Below are 26,058 nucleotides of genomic sequence, written 5' to 3'. Positions count from 1 at the left end.
GCAGTGCTGGCTGAATGCCGAGTAGTGGCAGTGGAGGAAGAAGCAGTCAGATTTGGGGGAGGCTAAGCCAAGGGCACTGGGATATGTTGATACAGGGGCCCTCAGGATCATCCAGTTATCTGCTCCTTATGCCCGTGTCACAAGCATCTGCATTCTAAATCCTCCTTACTTAGACCTGGGATGTTTCTTGTGGCAGGTTGAGGTGTTCATGACTTCTCGAGCCGTAGAGAAGAGTGCCAGGAGTGGGTAGTGTTGAGCACAAATGGACATCACGATTCTGCTTCTTTGTGGCCCCTGAAAAATCACCTCTAGGGGCCACATCACTCCTTCTTAGGTCCTCAAAGCATTGCACTGAGCACAGAAGAGGCCCTTTGCACAGAAGCTGCAAGAGCACCCAAGAAGCTCAGGGGGTTTGAATCTGGCCCTTAACAGAGACATTGTTCAGCCTACAGAGTAGCCAGTAGCTGGGCTGGGCGCTTCACTTTTTAAAATCCTTCTCAATCCTTGTTACAATGGAAATTAAGGATCCCGGGGTAATATAGCCAACACAAGAGGCTCTTAAAACCAACATTGCCAAGGGTGGGAAGGTCCAGAATCTTGAGGCAGAGTCCTTGACATGGGATGGGGGAGGGTACCTTTGTTCTGAGCCTGGAGCCCTCCCTACTAACCACAGGGGCAGCCATGGCTGTGGGGGCAATCCTGAGCAGCAGTAGTTAGCCAGCCCCTTGGGGACAGTGGGGGCATCTTTTGCAGAATCTTGCATTTGAAAAAAAAATCCCCACATCCTCCTTCCTTGAGCTGGCCTACCCTAGGACTCTCCTTTTGTGTGTGGGTGTGTGTGGTGGGGGTTGAGACCTAATGCCTCGCATCCCCATCCCCCAACCTAGTGTCCTCCTTTGGCCCCATGGGGTAAGGGTAGAGATAGAAGGAGATACCTCTGGAAATGCAGTAAGGACGGAATAAAAGTTGGGAATTAGGTGGACACGGGATGCTGTTTTGAGGTGCCTGGCACCACCCTCTTGGACTAACCCTGCTCATTGGGAAGATGGATGTGCTCAAGAGCGCTGGGATGCGGGAGGCCTAGTGTGCTGTAGAGCTCTGGGCGCCTCTGGGACTCCTCTCTGCTCCTCCACCCTCACTCCCCTCTTGCCTTCCTACCCCCTTCTTGAGAGCCACTGGGGCTCTCCAGTTGCTATGGTTGCATTAGTAAAACAATAGCCACCTTTATGTGCCTTGCCCCTACCCAGGAGACAGGAATTCTCTGCCCATTTTGGAGACGAGAAACCTGTCTCAGAATCCTGCCTGCCGCTTCTCGCAGTGGCTGCTCAGGTTGGAGAAGAGTGGGGCCATTCTGGGGGAGCTCCTGGGGCTGGCTGGTTCCCCCCACTCTGCCTGCCCTGCTTTTTCCAAGCACCAGGAGAAGGTGGAGCCGTTTCTCAAGGTAGAGATCCCAGGGGCAGGACTGCCATCTGTACTCTGGATAGGCCAGGGGCCGGGAGGAAACAGGTGTTGGTGAAGGCCGAGGGGAAAGAATGATTTGCATGGGGCTGAAAGCTCCACTCCCTCTTGGGTTTTCCAGCACAGAGCCTTTGAACCTTTCTCCACCTAAAAATAGAGTCACATCATTGTAGGGGTGCTGATGCCAAGCCCTGCTGGGGACTGGTTGTGCATGGCCCCGGGTTCGAGCCCAGAGCCCTCTGCAGGCAGCCCTGAGGCCTAACAGAAGACACCAGCCCTCAAGTCCTGGGCTCCAGGAGGGCTGAAAAAGCCCTCCCTGCCTTGAACTGTCGCCAAGGACAAGCTTTTCCTTCCACAGCAGGCTGGAGTGCAGCCTGTGAGGTTTCCCTCGTCCCCTAAGTGAGGAGGCTGAGCCATAGCCAGCGTAAATTCCAAGTGATCGTGGGGCCGAGAGGAAACCATCAATGAAAGCTTCCAAATTATTTGGCTCATGAGAAGGCAGAGATGAAAAGCAAGAATTTGGCTGCAGATAATGTTTGCACTAAATCTCCTCACTGGGCTGTTCCCTCTCTTTCTGTGAAGGGGTTGGTGAGGAGGGCCTTTATAGTCTGCTGGGCCTGAGGGCAGAGGGCTTTGGTCACCCTGGTGAAAGGGGATCTGGGAACCCCACCTATCCAGTCCCCAGGAAGTAAGACATCTGCAGGGTGGTTGCCAGGCCGGTTACACAGCATGCTCCCAGTCTTACCCAGGGTCCCAGCCAGAGTACTTGTAAATTGATGTGCATGGTGCAGTCCCCTCCTGGTGGAGAGCCCCTGGTTCCCTTAGTCTCTTCATTTCTCCATGTGGACAGTGATGGCGGGATTTGATGGCCAGGAGTACTTAGCATAGCAGCAACACCAGTGTGTAGTTGAGCCAAAAGCCACAGTAAGGGCTGGGCTTGGGTTTATGCCAAACTGGGAAGCTGCCCCTGTGATGACCTGCCAGGGGATGCCCTTCTCAATGAGTCTAGGGGCTCCCTCTACATGGGAGTGAGGTACAGTGGGGCAGGAAAAAAAAAGTGCTCTGACCAGGAGTCAGGACCCTGGACAGGGCTGACGCCTTGAGGCCCAGCTTCACTTCTGGCCCCTAACCAGTGGGTGGCCTCCGTCCGCCAGAGTGAAAGTGGGGGTGGGGGGAATACAGGCTCTGTATCACAGCTGAAGGGACAGGCCCAGGGTTCCTGGGAGGCTGGGTTTCTGGTGAAAGTGCACCAAGTCTGAGGTCAGTAGCATCCTTTTTTTAGAGGAAAAAGGTAGAGTTGACCCCAAGGACACGGACTGCTCCCTTCTGCTCTGCCTGCCTGTGGGATCCCAACAAAGCTGAGGTCTGTTCCTTAGGACTTAAACCAGCAGGCCAATCCCTAAGGAAAGGAAGGCATTAGCCTGCCCTGGGAAGGTGATGCTGGGATATAAAGCATGCCGAGGCCATGGGTTTCTGGCCTGGCTTGTCTGACCAGACAGCATAACCATCCTCGTGCTTACTGTGAGTCCTATCTCTGAAAATATAATTGAGTCATGAAGGTTATTCTTTTTTTTTTTTTTTTTGAAGATTTTGTGTATTTATTCGTGAGAGAGAGAGAGAGAGAGGCAGAGACACAGGCAGAAGGAGAACCAGGTTTTCTATAGGGAGCCTGATGCAGGACTCAATCCCAGGACCCCAGGATCATGTTCTGAGACAAAGGCAGACGTTCAACTACTGAGCTACTCAGGTGCTCCGAAAGTTATTCTTTAAATACTAATACCAAGCCCCCGTCCCACCTACCCCCCAGAAATTCTGACTTAAATGGGCTGAAGTGGGGCCTCAGGTACCTCTACTTTATTTAAAGCCCTTTTGTTGGAAGCCAGGTTTAAGAACTACTGCTACAGTCCTTTCTCCTTAGTTTGCTAAGACAGGAGGTCCTAGTTTGGTCTTTCCTGGAAGGGGGGCCCTGAGGTCAGGGAGGAAGGGGAGGATTTCCAGTCTGGTTCAATGACCTAAGCAAAGGCAGGGAGTGTGGGTGAGGGCAGTCCTCCAGCTGATCCCTCTCTGCCCCCGGTAGCCGAGGACTGAATGTTTCTACCAAGCTGTCAGCCTAGCCGGGGTATGAAGGACAGTTCAGGAGGAGACTGGAGGCCAGCCCTGTGGGTTGGAAGCTGCCATTTGAGGCCGTGTCTTCCTCAGGGCTGGGACAGAGGCAGACTGAAGAGCAGGCCGAGCAGGGCCTGTCTCCTGGGCAGGGTTTTCAGGAAGTCTGAGAATCCCTGGAAATCAGCCAGTGGGCAGAGCCCTGAGTCTCAAGGACTCGAGAGCTACTGACAGTGATTAAACTCAGCAAGCACTTGAGAACACCCAACAGGCCCAGCTGGGTGCAAGGGAAGAGGGCCGAAAAGGCAGGCCCTGTCCCTGGGGAGCTGGTCCTTTGACTGGTAGCAGGATGCAGGTGCTACACAGGAAAGTGTCCGTTATGAGCGGTGCAGCCAGCTCTGCCACGGAGGAGCTCTGTGACTTTCTCCCTGAGCCTCTAGGTCATCATCTGTAGAGCCCTGCCCTGTCCCCTGCCATGGACTTTCTGTTTGGTGCGAATCACTATCTTTTCCTGAGGCCTGGGGAGCTTGAAGGTGGAGGAAGTGAGTGTAGGTAAAGCTGGCCTCCTTGGGATGGAAGGAAGCCTCGATGGTGGGTAGGAGTTGGGATCCAACCGCAAGTTTCCTTTGTAGGCCCTGGGATAAATAAGTATATTCCTAGACGAGAGAAGAGGGCCTCTCTGCAGTTTCCACAGGGCCCTTTACCAAGTCTCAGCTTCTTCCCCTTGGGAACAGGACCTGAGAGAGAAAGGTGATCCTTGCACATGAATAGTCTCTGTCACCACCAAGGTGTCCCTCAGACCCGCGGTCCATGAAAGTTCCTATAGAAGTCCCCCACCCCGAAAAGGCAGCTAGTGAAGAGTGAGGATGCAGCTTATCAGCTTGTTTTTAAGAGTGGGGGCCTTCTACCCTGGGTAAAGGCATGGGTGGCCAGAATGTGTTACGGTGCAAAGCCACAGGATAAATTTGATGTCTTCCCCGAGGAGCACAGGTGCCATCCAGATGTTTGAAATAATGTATTTTATATTAAAACAGTGATAGCATATGTTGTAGTAAAAGGCAAAATGCCGACAAGCTTGAGAGATAAAACAGAAATCCAAAAAGATTTCATGCTCGTCCTGTGGTTTCAAGCCGTGTTTGCAGCCAGCAGTTCCCCCGTCGCCCTGTGGGGCAGGAAGGCAGGCAGTGAAGGGGAGCCCTTCCACTGGGCCAGTGCCTGCTTTCTTAGATTCCTGCTGCCTTCCTCTGGGGTGGGGGCCGAATCCACTTCTAGTAGTTAGAAACGTTGCTGCTCCCGCCAGCTGGAAAATCCTCCTGGCCTCTGGGGCTTGTCTTGCAAAAGAAATGTGTGTAATATATTCTTTTAAAGAGCAGGAAGTGCTGTTATCCTTGTGAAAGAGAAAGGGTGTGTGTTTGAGAGAGAGGGAGAGAGACAGAGAGGTCTGACTAAATTAGCTTCGCGGTAGCTTGAATGGGACTGGGCAGAGGATGGCTATGACAGCCCTTCTCTGGTGTTTTATGACTAATTTAAGTAAGTTTGCTCTTGGCTGAGATATTCTTTTTTTTTTTTTTTTTTTAAGATTTATTATTAGAGAGCAAGGGGGAGAGGGAGAGAGAATCCCAAGCGGACTCCACACTGAGCAGAGCCTGACAAGGGCCTCGACCTCAGGACCCTGAGAACATGACCTGAGGTGAAATCAAGAGTCTATCGCTTAACCAGCTGCAACAGACTCCGCCACCCAGGCGTCCCTGGCTGAGATACTGTTTATCAGCTTCTAGCCCAGGAGAGATTTCTTTAAAAAAGCAATACCTGGCTGGTTCCCAGGCAAGACTGCAGTGGTTAAAATATAGTGCAGATCTCAACTAAGTGGTTTGCTTCTTTGAGTCGCAGTTTCACTATCTGTAAAATGGGGATAATAGGGATTAGGTGGGGTTTTATATATATATATATATATATATATACAAAGCTTGTAGCATAGGGCCTGATTTAACAGGACAAGTACTTTTTTTTTGAGATTTTATTTATTTATTCATGAGTATATTATTCATATACTCACACAGAGAGAGGCAGAGACACAGGCAGAGGGAGTAGCAGGCTCCATGTAGGGAGCCCGATGTGGGACTCGATCCCGGGACTCTAGGATCACTTCCTGGGCCAAAGGCAGACGCTCAAGTGCTGAGCCACCCAGGTGTCCCAACAATTTTTAAAATCAACTGTAGTTTCTAATGAGATGAAGTGTTCAGGGAAAGCAGTTGTGATTTAAAATGAGTTATGCAGTCTCATTTCACTTGGCTCTTTCAGGATAGACTACTCCAAATATCCTTTGGGGGATTTCGAGGAGGGTGCCACTCCTAGCTTTACGTTGGGGCTCCAAGTGTGGACAGAGGTCAAGCAAAGGCCATCTTAGCCAAAACTGTTTTCATTGACTTTGGGACCTAAGCAAAGGCAGGGAGAATGGGTGAAGACCAGTTTCTGAAGAGCACCTGGAAGACTCTTTGGGGCCAGTCCCCCTGCCTCCACTCTCCCTACTAGGAGGAACAGGAAATTTTAGAGTTTAGTCCTGCTTCAAAGCCTGGGGTTCATTCATTCATTCATTCATTCACTGCACAGCATTTCTTGAGCACTTGCTGTGTGGCAGACACCGTGCCACAGCCAGCTACAGCGATAGACAGGAGACATGTAGCCTCTGCTCTTCTCAGCTGAATTTACTGGAGGAGATGGACATCAAACAAATAATGACACAAATAATCCTCTTTTGTAATTATATTAAGTGGTGGAGCCTTTCCTTAAGTAACTGAACTTCCTCTCAGTCTCTCTTGGTCTGAAATACACTATGATACAATAATTCACTCTTGAGGAAAGGAAGCAGAGACCAAGGTCCCAAAATGAAATGTTCCAACAGCATCCACGGATCTCATGGTCCCAGGCAAGAACTCTGCTCACGGGACAGTCTCGAGGCCATGCATGTGCAGTGTCCCTACATCTGAACCGAGCATGGTCTTCGGCTCCCCTCCGGAGCTACGCTGGCTCCTTGGCACTTAGACTGGTTTTTAATGTTTGAGTTTTAGACCTATAAACATTCTTCATACTGTTTGAAGAAGCTACAATTAACATCTCCCAAGCAGCTCAGCAGAACTTGGTTGCTAGGCAGCAGACCTTTAAAGACAATTTGTCAATTTCTGCCATAAGAGAGAAAAAATAGTAAACATTCACGTCCTCAGAAAATTACTTGTCTTCCAACTTTCTGGCCATGGCAAGGTCTCTGGTTCTTGTCCATTCTATTCTCTTATTTAGTTTTCATAAATATTTCAGAGGCGTTTTAGGAGAATAATTGAGTCTTTTTCAAGCTTAACCTCTGGCATTTCAAAGCAAAAAGGATGTTTGGGTGACAGTTAGGTTGCCATATTTAAGGACAGGTTTTATATAAATGTCCAGAGGCTCTTTGGGAAGGTACAGAGTACCCAGCTCTGCCCAGCCATACGTAGCCTTGGGCAGCAACCCAAGATCTGGTGGCAGACTGTGAAGGGTCTCGAGCCATTCAGCTTTGTTTAGCACCTCACATGTTCAGCCTGTGGCCCATCCAGCCCTCACTGAACTCACCACCTTCTCATGGGGGTTTAGTAGGAAGAAACCAGGAGATTCCAGTATAGGGGCTGTGGGAGTTCAGAGGAAGCCCAAAACTCTGTCTGGGATTAGGAAGGTTTCCCAGAGCAGATTTGGACCAGACGGAGCCCTCCAAGATGAAACCGGCCAGCACCACTTTAGCAAGAGGGCAGAGTGTCCCAGTAGGGTGCTCCTAAGTGCCAAGGGTAAAAAGTACTCCACACACTGCTGTGTATCTGTGTGGCCACCAGGGCCTGGTAGGCCCTACAGCTCAGCCTGAGGGAAGACTGTGCAAAACCACTGAATGGCTTGGAATTTGCAAAAGCCACCATCTGATTTGCACATTCCAGCCTTTTGGGAAGCTGTCTGATTTGGCTTGGAGAGGGGGCATTGAGCACGTGGCCAAAGGGGGCAGGGCAATCTGTGGAGGAGTGCTGGCTGGCCCCAGAGTTCAGGGCCTGGGATCCCTCGCCCCTTCCAACACGTAGGACCTTGCATAGGTCATTTAACCCAACTGAGTCCCAGGATAGGGATGATTGGAACATCTACCTCACAGAGTTGGTGTAGGGACTACTATTAAATCAATTCAAGAACATCCCTCAGACTGGTACTGGGTACACAGTGCTCTTTAAGTGTTGGCTGCTCCCATTATGACAGTGCTTCCCACACTTTCATCAGTCCCCTGCCTGAAAGGGCCACTTGTGTTCAGTGTGCCACTTGCTCCCTGAGTGACCTAGGATGAAACATAGAACTCTCTTGGGGCTAGACTCTTTCTTCCCTCTCCTTTTCTCTCCCACCCCCACCCCCACCCCCGCCTTCCTGAATCTCTGATTCAGTTGAGCCTGGGATCCTTTCCTTCCTGCTGAGTTGTCAGTGCCATGCCTATCCCTAGTTCAGGGTCCTCTCTCCCCAGCTGGTGTGGCTTGGCCTTCTGGTCTCTCAGGCTCCAGCTTTAAGCCCTGCAGACCAGAGGCTGTGTGTTGCTTTATTAAAGTCCCTGTGCTCGAGGACTTCAGCTCTACATAGACACACAAGGTATCTCACCTTGCCATTGTGTAAAAAGCACTGCTGAGGAGCCAGCTGGGGGCTCAGACTCATCAGGGAATTTCCCAGAGAGGCCTTTTCATTCATTAATTTATTCATTCATTTGTTCATTCACTGAGTCACTATTTTCTGTGCAGCTACGATGTGGCAGTTGTCATGCCCAGCACTGAGCACATAGCAGACAATGGGACTGCGGCGGGGCGGGGGGGGGGGATGCCATGGCGGTGGGGGCCAGAGGGGATGGCAAAAAACAAGCAACAAGAGTATACAAGTTAGTTATTGGGAGTGTAAGTGCTGGGTGGGAGGTGAGGAGGGATGTGGGAGTGGGAAGTGGCTCTGTCGGATAGTTGGTGCTCCCTGAGTCAGGGCGGTCAGGAAAGGAGTCCTGAAGGAGATGGTACTTATATGACAGCCCAGGATGAGGAAATAGCAGAAGCTTTCAGACATACCTATGTGTCTCTGGAGGGGCACTTGGTGACAGTAGTGAAGGGTTGATTTCTGGGGCAAGATGATGGGCTGGCCCAGGTGCAAGATTCCCCATGGCATCAGAGCGACATGGCTCTGGCCTGTACCACTTGGTTTACCTGATCAGTAGAACTTGAAGGCCATGATGAATCTACTGTGGGTTCAGTTCACCCTACTAGGTTCTGCCCTGGGGCCCAGAAGGAAAAAAATCCAGCCCCCAGTCCTGCTGGGCTGGGCAGAGGCCTCAGCTAGGAAAGGCCCAAGCTAGCAGAGGGGGACTTCTGAAGGGCAGCACAGAAGCACCCACTCCTTGAGTTAGTGTTCTTGTATCAGGCATCTTATTGCTTGCTAATAAGATATGCAAATTATCAGGGCTTTGAAATCTTTGCCACATTTCATCTTCTGCTTAATTAGCATTTAATCGTAATTTCATTTTAATTTTTTCACACTGGCACCCTAATTAAATGTTAGGGTGTTAGTTTTAACAATTAAATTATATTGGCAAATAGAGTCTTCAGGAACCTGACCTTTTCTAAGCCAGAGCCCTCTCCAGCTAGATGCAAATGTTAATTAGATTTGGGCAAGATGCTGCCTTGAGTCCCCTTGGTGTACCTATTTCAGTGGTTTCCTTGTTGTGGCCCCAGATTCAAATGAGACACACACAGCTGGTGAATTGGCCCCTGGCAGGCAGAGGTTACCACTGAATGGGTTGGTCATGGGCTTCTGGAAGGCCAGTGATACTGGTGTTTTTTGTTTTTTGTTTTTAATATTTTATTTATTCAGGAGAGACACAGAGGCAGAGACATAGGCAGAGGGAGAAGCAGGCTCCCTGCGGGGAGCCCAGTGCAGAATTCGATCCCAGGACTCCGGGATCACGCCCTGAGCCAAAGGCAGACGCAGATTCTTAACCACTGAGTCACCCAGGTGCCTGATACTGGTGTTTCTGGGGAGGAGTAGATTTAGGGTTTGCTCTGAGGCCTGCAGTGCTTCCGGAAGTGGTTTCTCAACTTGTGATTTTCATTTGGTGATCACTGGGAAAGTTGGTGCCTAAGCAAGTCACGTGGTAATCTAGAGCTGCCACCAAGTCTTGAACAGCCCTTTGTGGGAGGCCACAGTGAGGTCAGACAACGGGGAGGGAGAGGCATTGCCAGTGGCAGCTGGGGCTGGCCTTCAAGATTGTTCTGGGGTGGGAAGGCGGGCGTGACAGACAGAACATTGGGAAGAGAGGGTTCTCCTTGAATGAGTTGTTGCCCAGAAGAAAACCAGAGCATGGAGGTGGAGGCATTCATGGCCTGGCTCTGAGATTTGGATGGGCTTGATTGGGAAGGAAAGCAGCCCTGTCCTCCTCTGTCACACATACACAGGATGGCTCCATGTTTCCCTGGCTGAGCAGGGGACACAGTGAGTGTCCTTGTTATTGAGGGACATTGGAGACCCTGACCCATAGGAAGCCATTCTTTAAGCTGTGGCGGGGCCTGGCCTCTCCCTCAGCTGTTTATATAAGATCCTGGTGTTTCCTCCATCTGGAGTTGGTGCCCTACACTCCTTAGCACCTCCACTCATACCTCTGGTAGCAGTAGAAACATAATTCTAAACCTTCTGTAGAAATGCCCCAAGCAGTCAGTCCCTTAATGGTAGCAATGCCTTCACAGAAAGCCTTTCTACTGTCTGATTTTTCAGTCAAGTTTTTCCCCTTCCCTCTGAGGTCCACTCCCATCTCTCATTCAGACTCTGTCCTTGAACAGATCAGAACACAGGTAAATTTAGTTCAACATATTTACTGAACATTTACTGTGTGCAGAGCCTGTACTGAGTTCAGAGAAGATGGGTCATTGTAATTGTTGCTTTTGAGTTGGTTTCTTACTTGTAAGCCCACTTGAATTCCATTTACCTTTTCCTGCCCTGGGTGTGGAGCAGACCACTCTGAGGCCGTCTTTCCACTCCTGCTCCTGACAGGTTTTCCGGACAGACCTAATCACAGCCATGAAGATCCCAGACTCCTGCCAACTCAGCCCGGATGACTACTACATTCTGGCGGACCCATGGCGGCAGGAATGGGAGAAGGGCGTGCAGGTGCCCGCTGGCGCAGAGGCCATCCCAGAGCCCGTGGTGAGGTAAGCCAGGCAGTCCGGGCGCGGGGGCCCTAGGGAGGGGAGGCTGGGGCAAGCGACCTTTGTAGCCTGTCTCTATTCCATCTTAGATTCTTTAGTCCCATGAACCACTGAAGAATTCAAAAAATACTGGCAGTTTATCTTTGAGGCTGAGGGCCCGGGATTGAGCTCAGCTCTAGAGCCAGATGGCTTAGGTTCAGATTGCCACTCACATTCAGTGTGACCTTGAATGTTATCTCCTGAGCCTCAATTTCCTTGTCTGTGAAATGGGAATGGTAGTAATATCACCTGTTTCATCCAGTGGTCAAGATGACTTAAGGTAATGATGCATGGAAGACCCTTTACACAGGACCTGACACACACACAAACGCTCAGTAGAAACTGGCCATGGATTAGCCTGACCCAAATGGGGTCCCATAAGCAGATCTTACCAGGGAAATCTCCAGGCTTTTAAATTGTCTTTAAGACAGGGCTAAGCCATGCTCTTGACTTCGGAAACAATTTCAAGGAGTTTTGAATTGGAAGGAGTTGAATGCTGGCACACAGCAGATGTTCAGGAAGTAGTTGCTGTGACCATCCTCAGGAGGATTCCCTACCAGGGCTAGGTTGGGGCCGGGTCAGGGCTGAGTCAGGGGTACATCTTCTCCAGGCTATGTAGCCTTCTGGTGTTGTGGGTTGGAAAGACCACTGGTGCATCTTGGCTGTGGCCCCTGCCTCCAGTGACAGAGGTCAGCAAAGTGTGGCTTTTGCACCTTGAGAAACCCTCTAAGTCTTGTCTCTGGGTTGAGAAACCTGATGTTCTGGCCTACCCACCACACTACTTGGCCTTGGCAGCCCCACGCCTCTTTTTAGGCCCATTTTGACTAGGCTTGGGGCAAAGATTGCAGTCTTCATCGCCCTTGACATTGGCACTGTCGCATCCTGGCAGCCACACCTATGAGTGGCCCACAGACCCCCAGTGCACAACTGGTGCCAGGCCTATGCTGGGCATGGGATTACAGAGGCAGATCAGACTCTGAAGCTTGCTTAGGTGCTCCTGTGAAGATTGGGTGCTGGGCAGGGTTCTTCCTGTGGTTCCTGAGGGCTAAGTGCCTGCCAACACTTGGTGTCAGGCCTCTGAGAATCATGGTACTTCTAGGTACCATTCTCTGGACCATTCTAGGTACCATTCTCTGTTATCCTCTGGAAGGAGAATATCTGGGATTTGTGCAGGGAATGTATACTCACATCCCCTACCCAGGGCCAGAAACATGGGTTAAGCTCCTAGCCAGTTTCACACTTTCATGTCTGCAGGCTAAAGTACTATTATTAACCTATTTGGACCAGTTTTCTCTTCTGTACAATCAGGCTAATAACAGTAGCTGCCTAATGGTGTGGTGGGGATGAAATGAGAATGCACATGGCAAGGGCCCAGGGCAGTGAAGGGGAGGAGCAGGCCACCAACTGAGCAGAGAGGTGAGTCCTGATTAGGCTTGGCCCAGCTGTTTGTCCTCCCTCCTTGATGTCAATGTCAGGTGGTTCCAGAAACATCCAGTGGCCTCGGTAATTAATTACAGATGCTTCCACACCAGTAACGTGGCTTCTGTCTGCCAGTGCAGTGCTTTATCTGTTGACCTCAAGAGGAGAGCACGTGTTCAGACAGCTCTGGCTCAACTAGGTGCATTCCCCACATATGCACGGCTGCTCTAAGCTGACAGGAGCCAGACATTCCTGGCCTGTCCATGCTCTTTGGAGAGGACCGACTAGAGGCAGGGAGGGCTGTTCTCTTGGAGAAGTCTCACCTGTCTCCCACCAACCCAGGCCTTACATCTTCCTTGGCACCTCCCACTGCAAGGCCCTTCTCTGGAAGCCAGCCCAGCCACCACGGTCAGAATTGTTATAGCAGCTCTTCCTAAGAATTTCCTGGGCTGAGCCTGTTACATTCATCTTCTCATTTAATTATCACATCTGCCCTAAAAGTACATCTTACTGTCCCAATTTGATAGATGAGGAAGCTGGGAAATTCTGGGGAATTCCCTGCATGACTGTCAGGGCCTGGGGGGCTGGGCCAGGAAATCACAAGCCACGGAAACAAGCCCCAGGTTGCCCCTGTGAGGCCCAGAGACAGCGTGTGCCCCGATCACACTGGCATGCTGGCTCTGACTGCCCTCCCTCCTGCTGCTACCCTGACCCCCTCAGCCTCCCCCTTTGTGTCCAGTCCTCCCTGGCCTTTGGGCAGGTCTGTGCACCTCATGGTCTGAAATTTATCTGGGTAATGTGAACCTGTCTTACCCCCTGATCACGAATTGAGTGATAGCCTATGCTGCTCCCTTAATGTGGTCAAAAGACTCAATCCAGGCCACGACCAACCTCTGGTGTAGGTGTCATCTTTTGGAGTAAAGATGCTCCCCAACATCCCAGCCCCTCCATCTGCTTCTTCCAGCTGACCTTTGTCCTGCTGCCTACAGTTAAAATTCAGACTTTGGCCTAGGGTCAGGTCAGTCCACACCTGGGAGGATAGCTTTTGCCAGAGCCAGAAGAGGCTGAACAGATGAAGATGAGAGCTCTGGGAAGCACAGGAAAAGCGGTTTTTTTTCTTTTCTTTTCTTTTTTTTTTAGATTTTATTTATTTATTCATGAGAGACACACAGAGAGAGAGGCAGAGGGAGAAGCAGGCTCCATGCAGAGAGCCTGATGTGGGACTCGATCCCGGGACTCCAGGATCACGCCCTGAGCTGAAGGCAGATGCTCAACCACTGAACCACTCAAGCGTCCCGGAAATGCCTTTTATTGTGTTAGCCCCTGGACCCTAGATTCTCTGAGGAAGAAAAGAACGTGATCTTGGCCCCAAGAGGTCTGGCCAGGTGGCAGCTAGCAGAGCACACAAGTGTAGGATGTTAGGCCCCTAGGTGGTAGGGCAAAGGTTAAATCCAAAACCTGATTGAGCATATGCTGGAGGCACAAACAAAGCAGAATCAAGACAAAAGTAGTCTGTGTTTTTAAAAGACTGTATGAATTCCAATAAGATCCTCAGGAGATTTTGTAGGACTGAGAGTATCAGTACTGCATCCATTCGGAATGATCTGTTTTACAGGATGGAGGAAGTGTTGCCACTAGTCATTACCTGAGACGTACCTGAATCTGGGCCTCTCATGTGGGAAAGGATGACACTGAGCAATTTTCCTTGCTCCTTGCACCCCTTAACCTCCTCTGACCCTCTCTCCTGGTCTGGAGGCCATTTCCACCTCCCTGCCTTCTTCTTCCTTCCTGCCCCTGTGGGTGACACCTGGGCCACCTCCTGGAGCCCCGGAGCCCTCCCCAGAAGAGCTCAACCATGTGACTGCCACCCTGTCCTCCACTCCCCAGTCTGCGCTGAGTCACAACCCCGGGCAGCCCTGCCTTCAACCCCAGGAGGCCTCTTGGGCAAGTGAGGGGCCTCTCAGCCCTGGCAGGGCTGGCCAGATGGAAGCCAGGCTCTGCAGCAATAACCATGGCAACCGGTGGGGGGGGGGGAGAGCTGGCATTTTGAACTGGCATCAGGAACTCGGGCAGCACACAGCTGAGCCAAGAGGGGAAACTGTGCCCTCCCAAGGCAAAAAGCCCTCCTAGTCCATTTCAGAAGGAATAAAGTGATATCCAGAGGACTTAAAATATTGCCTCACACACCTGTAGTGCTTACTGTGTGCCAGGCACTGTTGTAAGAGGCTTAAATATATTCATCCATTTAACCTTCGCCAACCGTAGAAGGTAAGTACTATTATTACTGTTAGCTCATTTTTTTGGATAAGGTCACTGGGCACAGAGAAGTGAACCAGATTGCACACTGAGTGGTAGATCATGGGCCACCGGGCTGGCTCCATCAGAAGAGCATGCCACTCTAGATCTTGGGGTTGGGAGTTTGAGCCCCACGTTGGGGATGGAGTTTACTTTAAAAAAAAAAAAAGTGGATCAGGACTTTGAGTCCACATTTTGCAGCCAGGACCCTTCCAAGCTGCCTCAGGAGAGCTGTGGCACAAGGGAGGGCTGCCCTGGGGTATGATCCTGGCACTGTTGTAGGCACATCTTTATATCCGGGGCGGGAGTCACCACAGTGAGAAACTGACTGTTCAGGTTATATCGTATCTGGGGAATGATCAGGTGTGTTGGGAGACACTGTGTCCTCTGAAGAGGGAGACCTTTTCCATGGAAAGGGCCATCTTGGGCTGCAACACTGTACTCGGGCCCCTTACTCTAAAGGAGGCCTGGCCTTACTTCTCCCTGCGGGACACGGGGACAATCTCTGGCTGCCTCCTAGCCTTGAGGGATGTACTGAAGGACCTGAAGCCTCACTGGTTCTATCGCACTTGTCCCAGAGTGGCTGGTCCTGGGCACTGCCCAGGAGAACACGTGGACTGCCTCCTATATAGGCCCAGGCAGGGCCGATCTACATCAGGGAGCTTAGGCTAAGCCCAGATGCCCTCATGGGAGGACCAGTAGAGGTGTGCTTTGGGCAGGATGAATGTTCATGGGATGTTAAGACAGTGGGTCAGCACCCACTCCCAACCCACACTCTGCCCCCTTTGTTTTTCTTTCCTGCCTAGCCACAGTCCTTTGAGTTTCTGCAGCCTCCTTTAAAGGGAGGAGGTAGTGTCAGGAGCAGGAGGTAACCTCCAGGCCTCACATCTCACTTGCCCACCAGCTCCTCGGCTGGGCTGGTCAATGTCACTGGAGGCGCCCAGACCCAATGAGGGTGGCAGGCTGAGAGTCCCTACCCTTATGATACTCTCTCTTGATTTCCTAGGATCCTCCCGCCGTTAGAAGGCCCCCCTACCCAGGTATCCCCTAGCAGCTCTGAACTTGGCGAGGGCTCTCAGCCTGATTGGCCTGGGGGCAGCCGCTATGACCTGGACGAGATTGATGCATACTGGCTGGAACTCATCAACTCGGAGCTCAAGGAGATGGGTAGGTGACCTCCCAGGCTGAGTGTGAGATCAGGCAGGCCAGGCAGTTTTTTTCTGAATGCCAGCATCCTCACCGTCAGAAGGGCAGTGGCCACGACGGGTCTCTGGTGCCACATGGCTGTGGGAGAAAGTCCCTCCTGCGGTACTGATTGGAGAATCTATTTGATGTCTCTGTGCCTTGTTTTCTGCAGCTATCAGCCGAGGGCAATAGTAGCATGTGATTTGCAGAGTTCTTGAGGAGTAAGCCTATTAGGCTAAGGGCAAGTGAGCGTAGAAGTGAAGCTAGGATAACAAATGGGGTGGAGTCCGTTGGTATGGGCCTCCTGGCTAGAGCCCGCCAACATGTCCTGGGAAGGTCCGCCCTTGCATACAGCTGCATCCCAGAGAGATTTCCTTGTTACCTCCATGTACATGTGTGAGTGGTCACAAGCCAGCTGTCTGAAGTCACAACACAGTGACCGGCCCCAGGGGTCTGTGAGACTGAATGAATGGTTCAGCCTATCCTGTGTCCAGATGATGAAACTGAGGCCCTTGACAGTGGGTGCATTTTCCCAGGTCACATAGCAGACGAGTGGAGACCCCTCCATCTATCTGTCCTGACAAGCCGGGCTCCTAACCCGCTCCCCCTGTTGTCCTCACAGAGAGACCAGAGCTGGATGAGCTGACACTAGAGCGTGTGCTGGAGGAGCTGGAGACCCTGTGCCACCAGAATATGGTGCGGGCCATCGAGACTCAGGAGGGGTTGGGCATTGAGTATGATGAGGATGTCGTCTGTGACGTATGCCGCTCTCCTGAGGGCGAAGATGGCAACGAGATGGTCTTCTGTGACAAATGCAACGTCTGCGTGCACCAGGTGGGCAGCCCATCAGTAACCACTCTCCACCCCTGGCCTTATCTGCTGCCCGGCCAGGCTGCTGCCTGCAGCTGGTCCTCCTGGCTATAGGCATGCAGTAGCACTGTGGCCACAGGATCCTGAGAAGAAGGACAAGGGAGGAGGTAGGGAATGGAGAGAGTGCCCCACGCCTCAACCCTGTCACCCAGACTTGAATAAATGCCCAATGTGTAGTCTTTCCATCCTTTTCCTGTAGGCTTCCCTCAGACTCTCCCTGCTGAACATCCTTCCTTCTTTGTCCTCCTCCTGCTTTCTCATCTGAACTTGGAGGCCGCTCAGTGCTGTGATGGAGAGCAAAGCCTGGAGTCAGGCTGCCTGATTGCAGATTGTGGCCCTGTCCTTTACAATCTGTGTGACTTTGTCTTAACCTCCTTGGGCCTCTATTCCCTTAAGTCTAAATAAAAGTAAGCTGTTGGGAGGATTCAGTTACTTCCTACGAGTTATTTGCTTAGAACAGTATTACAGGCTGTAAGTATTTACCACTCCTAATCTTCTCAACCAGGTGTGTTGCCTTACATGCCCCCCTCTTGATCTTGGGCCCCAAAACTCCCAGGTTTGGGGCATCCCTGGGCCTTATTTGCAGAAGACTTGCCTGGAAGCCAGTGGACCCACTCTGGCCCTGACTTTGAGCACATACAACAACTCCTTAGCCTCTGCTGCTGGAATAGCCCCTGGGGAGCCCAGAGGGGCTTCACCACCTGTCAGTCAGGTGGGTAGGCAGTGTACCCTTTATTCATATCCCTTATGCCAGTAGCTCTAGGCATGACCAGGAGACCCCTTCACACCTCTGTGAAAAAAAAAAAGGTTAAGGGCTTCATCTTCAGACAGCATACAGACCCAAGTTTGTGTCCAGCTTCTAGGAGTTCATGGATGCTTCTGAAGTCCAACACTAATAAATGTTGGAATAATAAGGAACCTCTGGCCAAAGTGACTGTCCTCCAACAGAGGGCAGAGCTGAGCCCTTCCTCACAGAACTGGAGTCTGCCTTAAGATCTCTGTGGAGGCCAGAGCCTGCTAGCAGTAGGGCTCCGGAGCTCCTAGCTCGGGCCAGGACTGGTACCATTTGCAGCTGAATTCTGACCAGATGTAGATGGGCCAAAGCACCTGACTGGTGACCACCCTGCTTTCTCCCTAGGCATGCTACGGGATCCTCAAGGTGCCCACGGGCAGCTGGCTATGCCGGACATGTGCCCTGGGTGTCCAGCCAAAGTGCCTGCTCTGCCCCAAGCGAGGAGGAGCCTTGAAGCCCACCAGAAGCGGGACCAAATGGGTGCACGTCAGCTGTGCTCTGTGGATTCCCGAGGTGGGCACATGGCGGGCAGGGAGGAGCAGCCCTGGGGAAGTGGGTCCTCATGGAGCTCAGAACTCCGCATAAGAGCACTGGGAAAGAAGGTGACAGGCCTCCATAAAAAGGGGTATCTCGTGTGTGGCTCCTGAGAAGAACTGAGGCAACAAGCCACAGGTGGACTTGGATAGAATTCAGGTGGTATTTCCATGGGTAGATGGGATTATGGGCCACTGGGGAATCCAGGTGGTAGGTGTGAGAGCTGGGCAGAAGTCAGGCAGCAGAGTAGAGAGGGAAGCATGTTGTGGGTCCTTCCAAATCCAGGCAGTGGTTCTAACCAAGGTCAAGGCTCCCTGTTTCAAAAAAAATAAGCCTACTGACCTAAAAGGAAATCAGGCAGAGAGCTAATGAGAAGCGTATGGTGGGTCTGTTGTGATGGCTGTGGGTGGGATAGAGGGTCTGAGTCTGGGTGGGTGGGGGGAACCGTGGGTGACAGGCTAGGCCTACGGTGAGTTAGGGAGTTGGGGCACTGGGCTCCTGGAAAGTCATCCTGTTTTATTTGAAAACGAAATGGTGACATTCCCCAGAGTTTCTGCCACAGCCCCGTTGTGTGTACCGACTCGAGTGTGTTGCCCCACCCCATGCTGCTTGTGCCTGCAAGTAAGCCAGGTGGCCCTGTCAGCATGTGCCCCTCCCCTTCATGGGCTTCCAGCCTGAAGGTTCTTGCAGGGACCCACCTTGTGGGCTTCTGTGGTGATAGAGGGTGTTTTGACGGCGGTAACATGCCCCAGAGCAGCATCTTGAAAGTAAGGACTACCTCTGAGCTGTGCCTTGGGCTGGGCACAGCAGAGACAGAACCAGCAAGGACCCCTGAACCAAAGTTCAGGACCTGGAAAGGAGCCCTCCTTCCATCTTCAGGCATGAGCAATGGGGAGGTAGATGTACCCTCGGGGGCTGAGGGGTGGGCGTGCTCAGCAGACTTAGGTATGGTTGTTGGCTTATCCCTGTAGGAGGAATGGGAAGAGTTAGACAAAGGCATCCCCATTGGCCAGGCAAGCTCTGGAGGCCCCCAAGAAGAGGTGCTGCCTTGGAGTCTTTACTTGCTCCCCAGAAACATGAACTATATAAGTAATGTTCTGATAAGAATTCTGAAGGTGCTGTTAACAAAGGGGTGAGGTACAGAAGACACCGGGATGCTGTGTGTACTAACGTGTGTGCGTGTGTGCATGTCTGCGTGCACAAACACACTCTGGAGCCTCTCTGCCTTGAGGCCCACCCCACCACAGGCGCGCACACACAGTTACACAGACTGATGTGCACTCTCATACACAGTCACAAACAATTTAAGACTTGTCACAGGTGAGCAAACACTAGCACACTCTCTTAGTGGTCAGCTTTGGAGTTAGGAAGGTCTTGGGATTCAGGGGCTCTCCCCCTGGCCTGTGTGCCCACTGCCTGGTTTCAGCAGACAAGAGGCCTGATGCAGCTCCCTGTCTCCTGCCCAGGTCAGCATTGGGTGCCCCGAGAAGATGGAGCCCATCACCAAGATCTCGCATATCCCAGCCAGCCGCTGGGCTCTGTCCTGCAACCTCTGTAAGGAGTGCACAGGCACCTGCATCCAGGTACAAGGTCCTTCACCCCGCACCTGCCCGGGAACTCATGCTGAGGTCAACTGTGTAGAGGGGCACATCGTGAACGTTCCGGAAAATGGGCAGCTGCCGCCACCCTCCCCTTGTCCCCATGGTGCTACAGACAGAACCATAGATGGGCCATGGAGGCCTGAGACCAGAGCCAGACCCAGAACCCCACCTGAGGGGCCTTCCTCCATCTCCACTTCTCGAGGCATGGGGCATAGGCCCTGGGAGCAAAGGCTCACCACACTGTTGTAGTACTCAAGACCCTGGCTTTCCCCAAGAGCAACTATCTTTGGGCTTACTACATATGTTGACCTCACTTCTAATCTCAGACTTAACATGTGGGAGGAATAGGAAACACTTTTCCTGCAGATGAGCTAACAGGCTTTCCCTATACAGGGCAGGGCTGCACAGTCTTTCCATGGCAGTGGTTCCCAAATTCTGGTGTGCGTCAGTATAACCTGGAGGGCTTGTTAAAACAGATTGCTGGGCCTATCCTCAGAAGGCCTGATTCAGTAGACCTGGAATGGGCTGGGAATTTGATCCTCCAGCAAGTTCCCAGATGATGTGATGCTGCTGGTCTTTGGGTTGAAAAGTAGGGGTTCATTCTTTGTCTTCCTCATTTTTCTAGCAACAGTTGTCATTGCAAACACTAGATGTGCCTCCGCCCATTTTTAAGACTTTCAAATGTGAGTGCAGCATAAACGTTTATTAATAGTTGGGTGGGGTATTGCTGAAACATTTATCAACTGCCCATAGCCATCATCCGAGGCTGGGAGGGAGGAGCAGGTCCTGAGTTGGCCCCAGCTGCCTGGGAAAGAGAAGGAAGGGGCCCATCTCTTCCCAGAGGACAAAGGAGGTGCATGTCTCCCCATCTTAGATCGTCTTGCAGAAAGGAGGCAGTGACCCATCACCATCCTCTTTCTTTTGATGCCTCTTGTTCCAAAGTGATTTTGCCCACACAGTAATGTAGCTTATTCCCAACGGTTGTCAAACACCTGACTCTTCATTTTCTTGGGATATATATGGTGCTGAACCTCATTTCCTTTCAGGCTCCCCCAGTTCCCCTTCAACTTGCCAGAGCTTCCATACCCACAGGATGTTGGGGGTCCATGCCATTTTATGTCGGGTCTCGCCAGCATCCTGGATTCTCGGTGGAACCCTGGGGGATGTCCCACATCCTCTTCGCTCCTAGCAGGGCTCCCTTCATGCCTGACACTTCCCCTCCTCTCCCTCCAGTGTTCCATGCCTTCCTGTGTCACAGCATTCCACGTCACATGCGCCTTTGACCACGGCCTGGAAATGCGGACTATATTAGCAGACAACGATGAGGTCAAGTTCAAGTCATTCTGCCAGGAGCACAGTGATGGGGGCCCTCGGGGTGAGCCTACCTCCGACCCCGTGGAGCCCAGCCCAGCCAGCGAGGACCTAGAGAAGGTGACCGTGCGCAAGCAGCGGCTGCAGCAGCTGGAGGAAGACTTCTACGAGCTGGTGGAGCCAGCCGAGGTGGCTGAGCGGCTGGAGCTGGCTGAGGCGCTGGTCGACTTCATCTACCAGTACTGGAAGCTGAAGAGGAAAGCCAACGCCAACCAGCCTCTGCTAACCCCCAAGACCGACGAGGTGGACAACCTGGCCCAGCAGGAGCAGGACGTCCTGTACCGCCGCCTCAAGCTCTTCACACACCTGCGGCAGGACTTGGAGAGGGTGAGTGCCCTTACTGTCGTCTCGTCTGCAGGCCTTGCCTGGTGGGCATCCTGGGAGGCCTTTCCGCCCCACGCACACTGCCCCCTAGCAGCCATGGCTCTCCAGGACTCAGATGGTATGCTCTGGCCAAGGAAGGGGCCGTGAGCCTACAGTTCTCTGACAGCGTGGGGGCTACAATAGGGAAGCATCTAGCCTTTGAGTCTCTGAGCCCCTCTTGTCCCAGTGCTTTTGTTAGGCCTGAAGGGTGGGGGTCCTGCTAGGGTCCTGAGGCTATAGGGCATCAGAGCTGGGGCACAACCCAGACTTCCAGCGTCTACTGCCCTCTGTCCCTGTCTGTGGCCTCTCTGGGCCGTGCCTGTTCCCAATACATGTGCTAGACCAGGGCAGGAAAGACAGGTGTTAACGTAGGGCGTGAGGGCATACGGGTAGGCCAGAGACACAGTGGCCTGTATGGAGTAGAAGGATGGAGCTCAGTGGGTGGGCCAGAATGTATGTGGAAACTGCTGAATGTTTTAAGCAGGGACTGTCCCTCTGTAGCTGCAACTTCCAAACATTCCCCCTGGAGAGGGAATCAGGGGGCCTGCAGTGGATGGGTTGGCCCAATGGCCCCATCCCCTCAAGACTAGGTGCTAGGAAACAGAGGGTCTTGGCTTGGTCCAAGGTGGTAGTTCAGGGAGCTGAGTGCTGTTCTGGCCTCTCCTCTTTGGGACATTCAGTTTTAGGGTTCCAGAGCACATGGGGTCATGTCACAGTGTCTTCCACACATGGCACAGACACATGTGCCTCCCCTTCCCCCAGGCCTTATTAGGAAATAGCCCTGAGTGGAAACGTAGAGGGGCCTCTATGTGACTGGAGACAGCTGCCTATCTTAGGGCCATTTCTGTTGGTAAGTCTGTAAAATGGGTAGAACAGTTGGGCAGGTGTTGTGCTGTGTTGGGGGGAATGTGAGGTGGAGGCGCTGAAACTGGACCTGGCTTGCCCGATCTCCTTTAGCCTACTCCTCTCCCCTGAGACCTGGTCAAGGGAAAACAACCCCACTGGCCTGGGAGGGAGCTTACTGCCTACCAGCAGGGTCAAAAGGGGAAGGTGGAGAGTGGGGACAGCAGATGCCCCTTGCTCCAGCCAGGCCAGAGGGCAAGGCCGTCTACATTGCAGCCACCACTTCCTGGGCAGCCCAGTGTCCTGTCTCATGTGGCAGTGGCATCAGGTACATGAGGACATGGAGTACTTTCAGTGACCAGAGCTGCTACCAGAGTTGTCCTCAGGCCACCCCTGAGTCTGTACTCTCCGTGTCTCCAGCACAAACACCCTGCTTTTACTCCTGCTATTTCCCAAGTGACCCCTCAGGTCAGATCTCCCAGGGATCTATGCTGGTCGGCACATGGTCTGGCGCTGGCTAGGCAGTGTTGGGAGGCCAGGGTGACTTATTTAATCATCATCCTAGGAAAATAGACAAAGTAGCTTCTCCTGGCCCTAATGAGCTGATGAGAATACTAGGGCTTCAGAAGATGAATGAGAGGAAACCTAAGAGGAATATGTGTTTTCTAGAGTTTGACTTGAATTTGGACCTGAATGGGGAGGCGGGGTTTGTCATCAGGATAGTTGTTGGCCTAACCTCCTATTCTTTTTTTTTTTAAGATTTGATTTATTTTTCACAAGAGACACACAGAGAGAGAGGCAGAGACACAGGCAAAGGGAGAAGCAGGCTCCATGCAGGGAGCCCACTGTGGGACTCAATCCTGCGACTCCGTGATCACATCCTGAGCCAAAGGCAGACACTCAACCACTGAGCCACCCAGGCGTCCCCTTAACCTCCTATTCTGTACATTTCCTGTGCAAAAGCCATCCCCTTATCAGCCTCCCAACCTCTCTACCTCATTGTCAGCTGGTACAGGTGTAGCCAGGGACCAAGGTCAAGGGCTAAGATGCCAGCAGGTTCCCAGGCAACCAGAGCTGCCATGCAGATTCCTCCAGTAGAGGGACAGAGCCCTCCAAAGTCAGGTGTGAACCAGCCTACTTTTCCTCCAGGAAGAGGAGGCAGGGCCAACTTTCCAGGGCGTTGGAGGGCCCTGTCAGCATGCTGCTTCTCCAGCAGCCCCCGAGCTGGACTGGCAGGCACCAGCCGAGAGCAAGGCGAGGGAGCGCGCAGCCCTGGCAGGCTGAGGAGAGGAAAGTTAGAGCACCATGCATGCCAGCTTGCCCCCCTGCGAGTCTATCCTCAGGGCCTTTTACAGCCACGCGTTGGTGGCTTGTGTGAGTGAGCAGGGCTGAGAGCTCTGCCACAGGGGAGGCTTTCTGCAACGACCCATGACTGCTGGTGGCCCGGCCATGGCCCAGTGCCAGTGACCGAGAGGATCCAGCCTCTCACTGGGCACTAGGCCAGCTTGGGCTGAATCCATCAGGGAGGCAGGGTTGGAGTTGAGACTGAAGCCTTGGGCAGCCTGGGTTTGCATCCAGTTCTAATGCTCCTCAGTGCAATGCCTTCTGAGTTTCACTTCTCACTCCTCTTGAGTTTCAGTTTCCTTTCTGTTAAATGGGAGTAATGAGGTAGCTGACCTTGGAGTCCCCCTGGAGGTGGAAGCACAGTGACCTCTGCTGTTAGCCATGGTTATTGTTGTCTGGTGCTTCCTGGATACGGGCTCCAGGGAGGACCAGGAGCGCAGGCCGTGCTAGGACCTGGGAATGATTCATAGGGCATCCTCCCCGATCCCTGTGTCGTCATCCCCCATCCCCAAAGGCCCAGCAGGATTTTTGCTGAGAGAAGCAGAAGCCAGGGCCACACTGCTGCCACTTCAGCATGAAGTCCCATTTTATGGTCAGCTTAGAAGATGCTATTTCCTAAAATTTCAGCCGCCAAACCTTGGCCCCGGCAGGCAGCTCAGGAAGGTATGACCACTGCTGGCTCCCAGAGTTATTCGCAGCTGACACAAAAATTGCAGCTCTGATGAGCAGCCTGTCAACACCAACTGGTGTCCCCTAGCAACCGTGCTGGCAGTTGGGGCTGCTCAGGGCTTGGTGCCCAAGGCTCTGGGTCTGGTTATCAGGAGTTTACTCGGGAGCATGACCTGGCTTGAGAGGGTGGGGGCAGCGCTCAGAAACACAGCCCTCTCCCTGAAGATAGACCTGTGGATCTCCCCTAGGCCATGTGTCAGATGGTCCCACGGAGAAGACTCTCTCCTCCCACACACTTGCCACCCACCTGCTTCCTTGTCAGGTTGGCCATGCCCTGTATCCTTTGTCTTCAGTGCCTGAATTGGCTTCCCACCGAAGCCAGCCTCATCCCCAGTAGCCTTGGCCTCCAGAGCTATGGCCCCCTCAACCCCTGTGTCTCCCATCTCTAGGTTGCTGCCAACCCATTAGGGCCTCCACCCCCACTGAAACCTGGCCCCACTTCCCCTGCTGCCTCGTCAGTCACCTGCAATCTCAAGTGCCTCTCCTCCCCCACGGCCTCCTGTCTCCCTCCTCATTCCTCCCACAGGCTCCCTGCACATGTGGCTGTGCTTATGCCTATGTGAGGGCCACATACCTGGTGAGCCTCCCCTGGTAGCAATCCCGTGGTACTGGGCGGGCCAGCCCCACCAAGATTCCTGTCAGCCGGCCTTGTTCTGGGATGTCTGGGGCTCCCCAGCCTAATCCCTGTCTGCACCCCTGCTTCCCCTCGCTCAGGGCTCCCCCTTCTTAGCCCTCAACCTCGCTTCCTATTCCTCAGACCAGGTCCCTCCAACTTCTGGGCCGTCAAGCCTGTCGAGCATCTCTATCAGTTCTCTGCCCTTTCTCCTGTCCCCCTGCCCCCAGAACACACTGTGCCGCATGGGAATTGTCCCGCTCAGTCTCCAGGATTTGACTCTGTTTCACTTTCTCCCCTCTCCAAAAGCACATCCTCCCTCCCTGTGACCTTCCAGTCATGGCGCTCTCCCACCCCCCATCCCCAGCTCTCCTTTCCTCTGCCACTGCTCACTCTTCCTTGCTTCTTCCTGCTCTGGCCAGGCTCCTGCCACCACCTTGGTCCAGGACTATCTGCCAGGGTTACCAACAGCCTCCATCTCCCTACATCTGGTGGCCACTTCTCCATCTTCATCCTCTGGCCTTCTCAGCAGTGGTGGCCACCGTCAGACATGCCTTCGGTCTTAAAGTTCGTTTCTTGTGGACACTCAGACCACACATCCTCCCTTAATACCCCAGCTCTCCTGCTCCCTCTGTGAATATTCCTTGGCCCTCCTGATTGTCAGTTCACCACAGTTGGGCTGACCTCTCAGTGGTCTGCTCCACAGCTCTGCTCCGCATCAGGAGGCTGGTCCAGCCCACACTTCCCTTCTGAGCTCCAGCGTCTCATGCCCAACACAACCACAGGCCCAGGCCTGCTCCCCCTACAGGCTCCCTGGTCTCCACAAATGCCTCAACACCAGGCAGTCTAGCCTAAGATAACTGGCCAGGAGCCCTCCTTGCTCTCCTCCCCTCTCCTCACCTACGTTCGTTCACTCTAAAATTTACTGATAAATTGTTGGGGGCAACTTCATCAAAGCAACTTCATCAAAATATAAAAGCCTGCTTTCATGACCAATCCCTAGTTTGAGGCAACTTTGTTACTTGATTCATTCTTTCACTCTGATTTTTTTTTTAAGAGAACTTTTTATGTTTATAATCAGAAAAAACAATAATGACAGTGTCAGGAACCTGATAGCCTGGGAAAGCTTTCTAAGGTGGTATCAGTACTTAGTCTCCACAAGCCATCACAGAAGAGGAATTCTACAACATTCAGTAACATGTAACTCTGTTAACCAACGGTCTTGAGAGAAATCAGAGAATTGTGGATGATTCCAGGGTGAGATGGGAACAAGGG

General features: G+C 52.5%; 1 protein-coding gene across 6 annotated transcripts in view; it reads left to right on the top strand.

Annotated features, from left to right (window-relative positions):
* JADE2 (jade family PHD finger 2) overlaps nucleotides 1-26,058 on the top strand; it is a 51,749-nt gene that overhangs the window by 13,087 nt on the left and 12,604 nt on the right. For all 6 annotated transcript variants that reach the window (XM_055301867.1, XM_055301869.1, XM_055301868.1 and 3 more), the window contains 6 exons: nucleotides 10,630-10,787; nucleotides 15,544-15,704; nucleotides 16,345-16,556; nucleotides 17,731-17,898; nucleotides 19,386-19,502; nucleotides 20,754-21,218. In XM_055301867.1, the coding sequence (XP_055157842.1) occupies nucleotides 10,630-10,787; nucleotides 15,544-15,704; nucleotides 16,345-16,556; nucleotides 17,731-17,898; nucleotides 19,386-19,502; nucleotides 20,754-21,218 (1,281 nt within the window). The remainder of the gene's footprint in view (nucleotides 1-10,629; nucleotides 10,788-15,543; nucleotides 15,705-16,344; nucleotides 16,557-17,730; nucleotides 17,899-19,385; nucleotides 19,503-20,753; nucleotides 21,219-26,058) is intronic.

The sequence above is a fragment of the Nyctereutes procyonoides genome, unplaced genomic scaffold, assembly GCF_905146905.1.
Source record: "Nyctereutes procyonoides isolate TBG_1078 unplaced genomic scaffold, NYPRO_anot_genome, whole genome shotgun sequence".
Classification (NCBI taxonomy): domain Eukaryota; kingdom Metazoa; phylum Chordata; class Mammalia; order Carnivora; family Canidae; genus Nyctereutes; species Nyctereutes procyonoides.
Note: the sequence above shows the minus strand (reverse complement) of the source record. Positions and strands in the feature narration are given on the sequence as shown.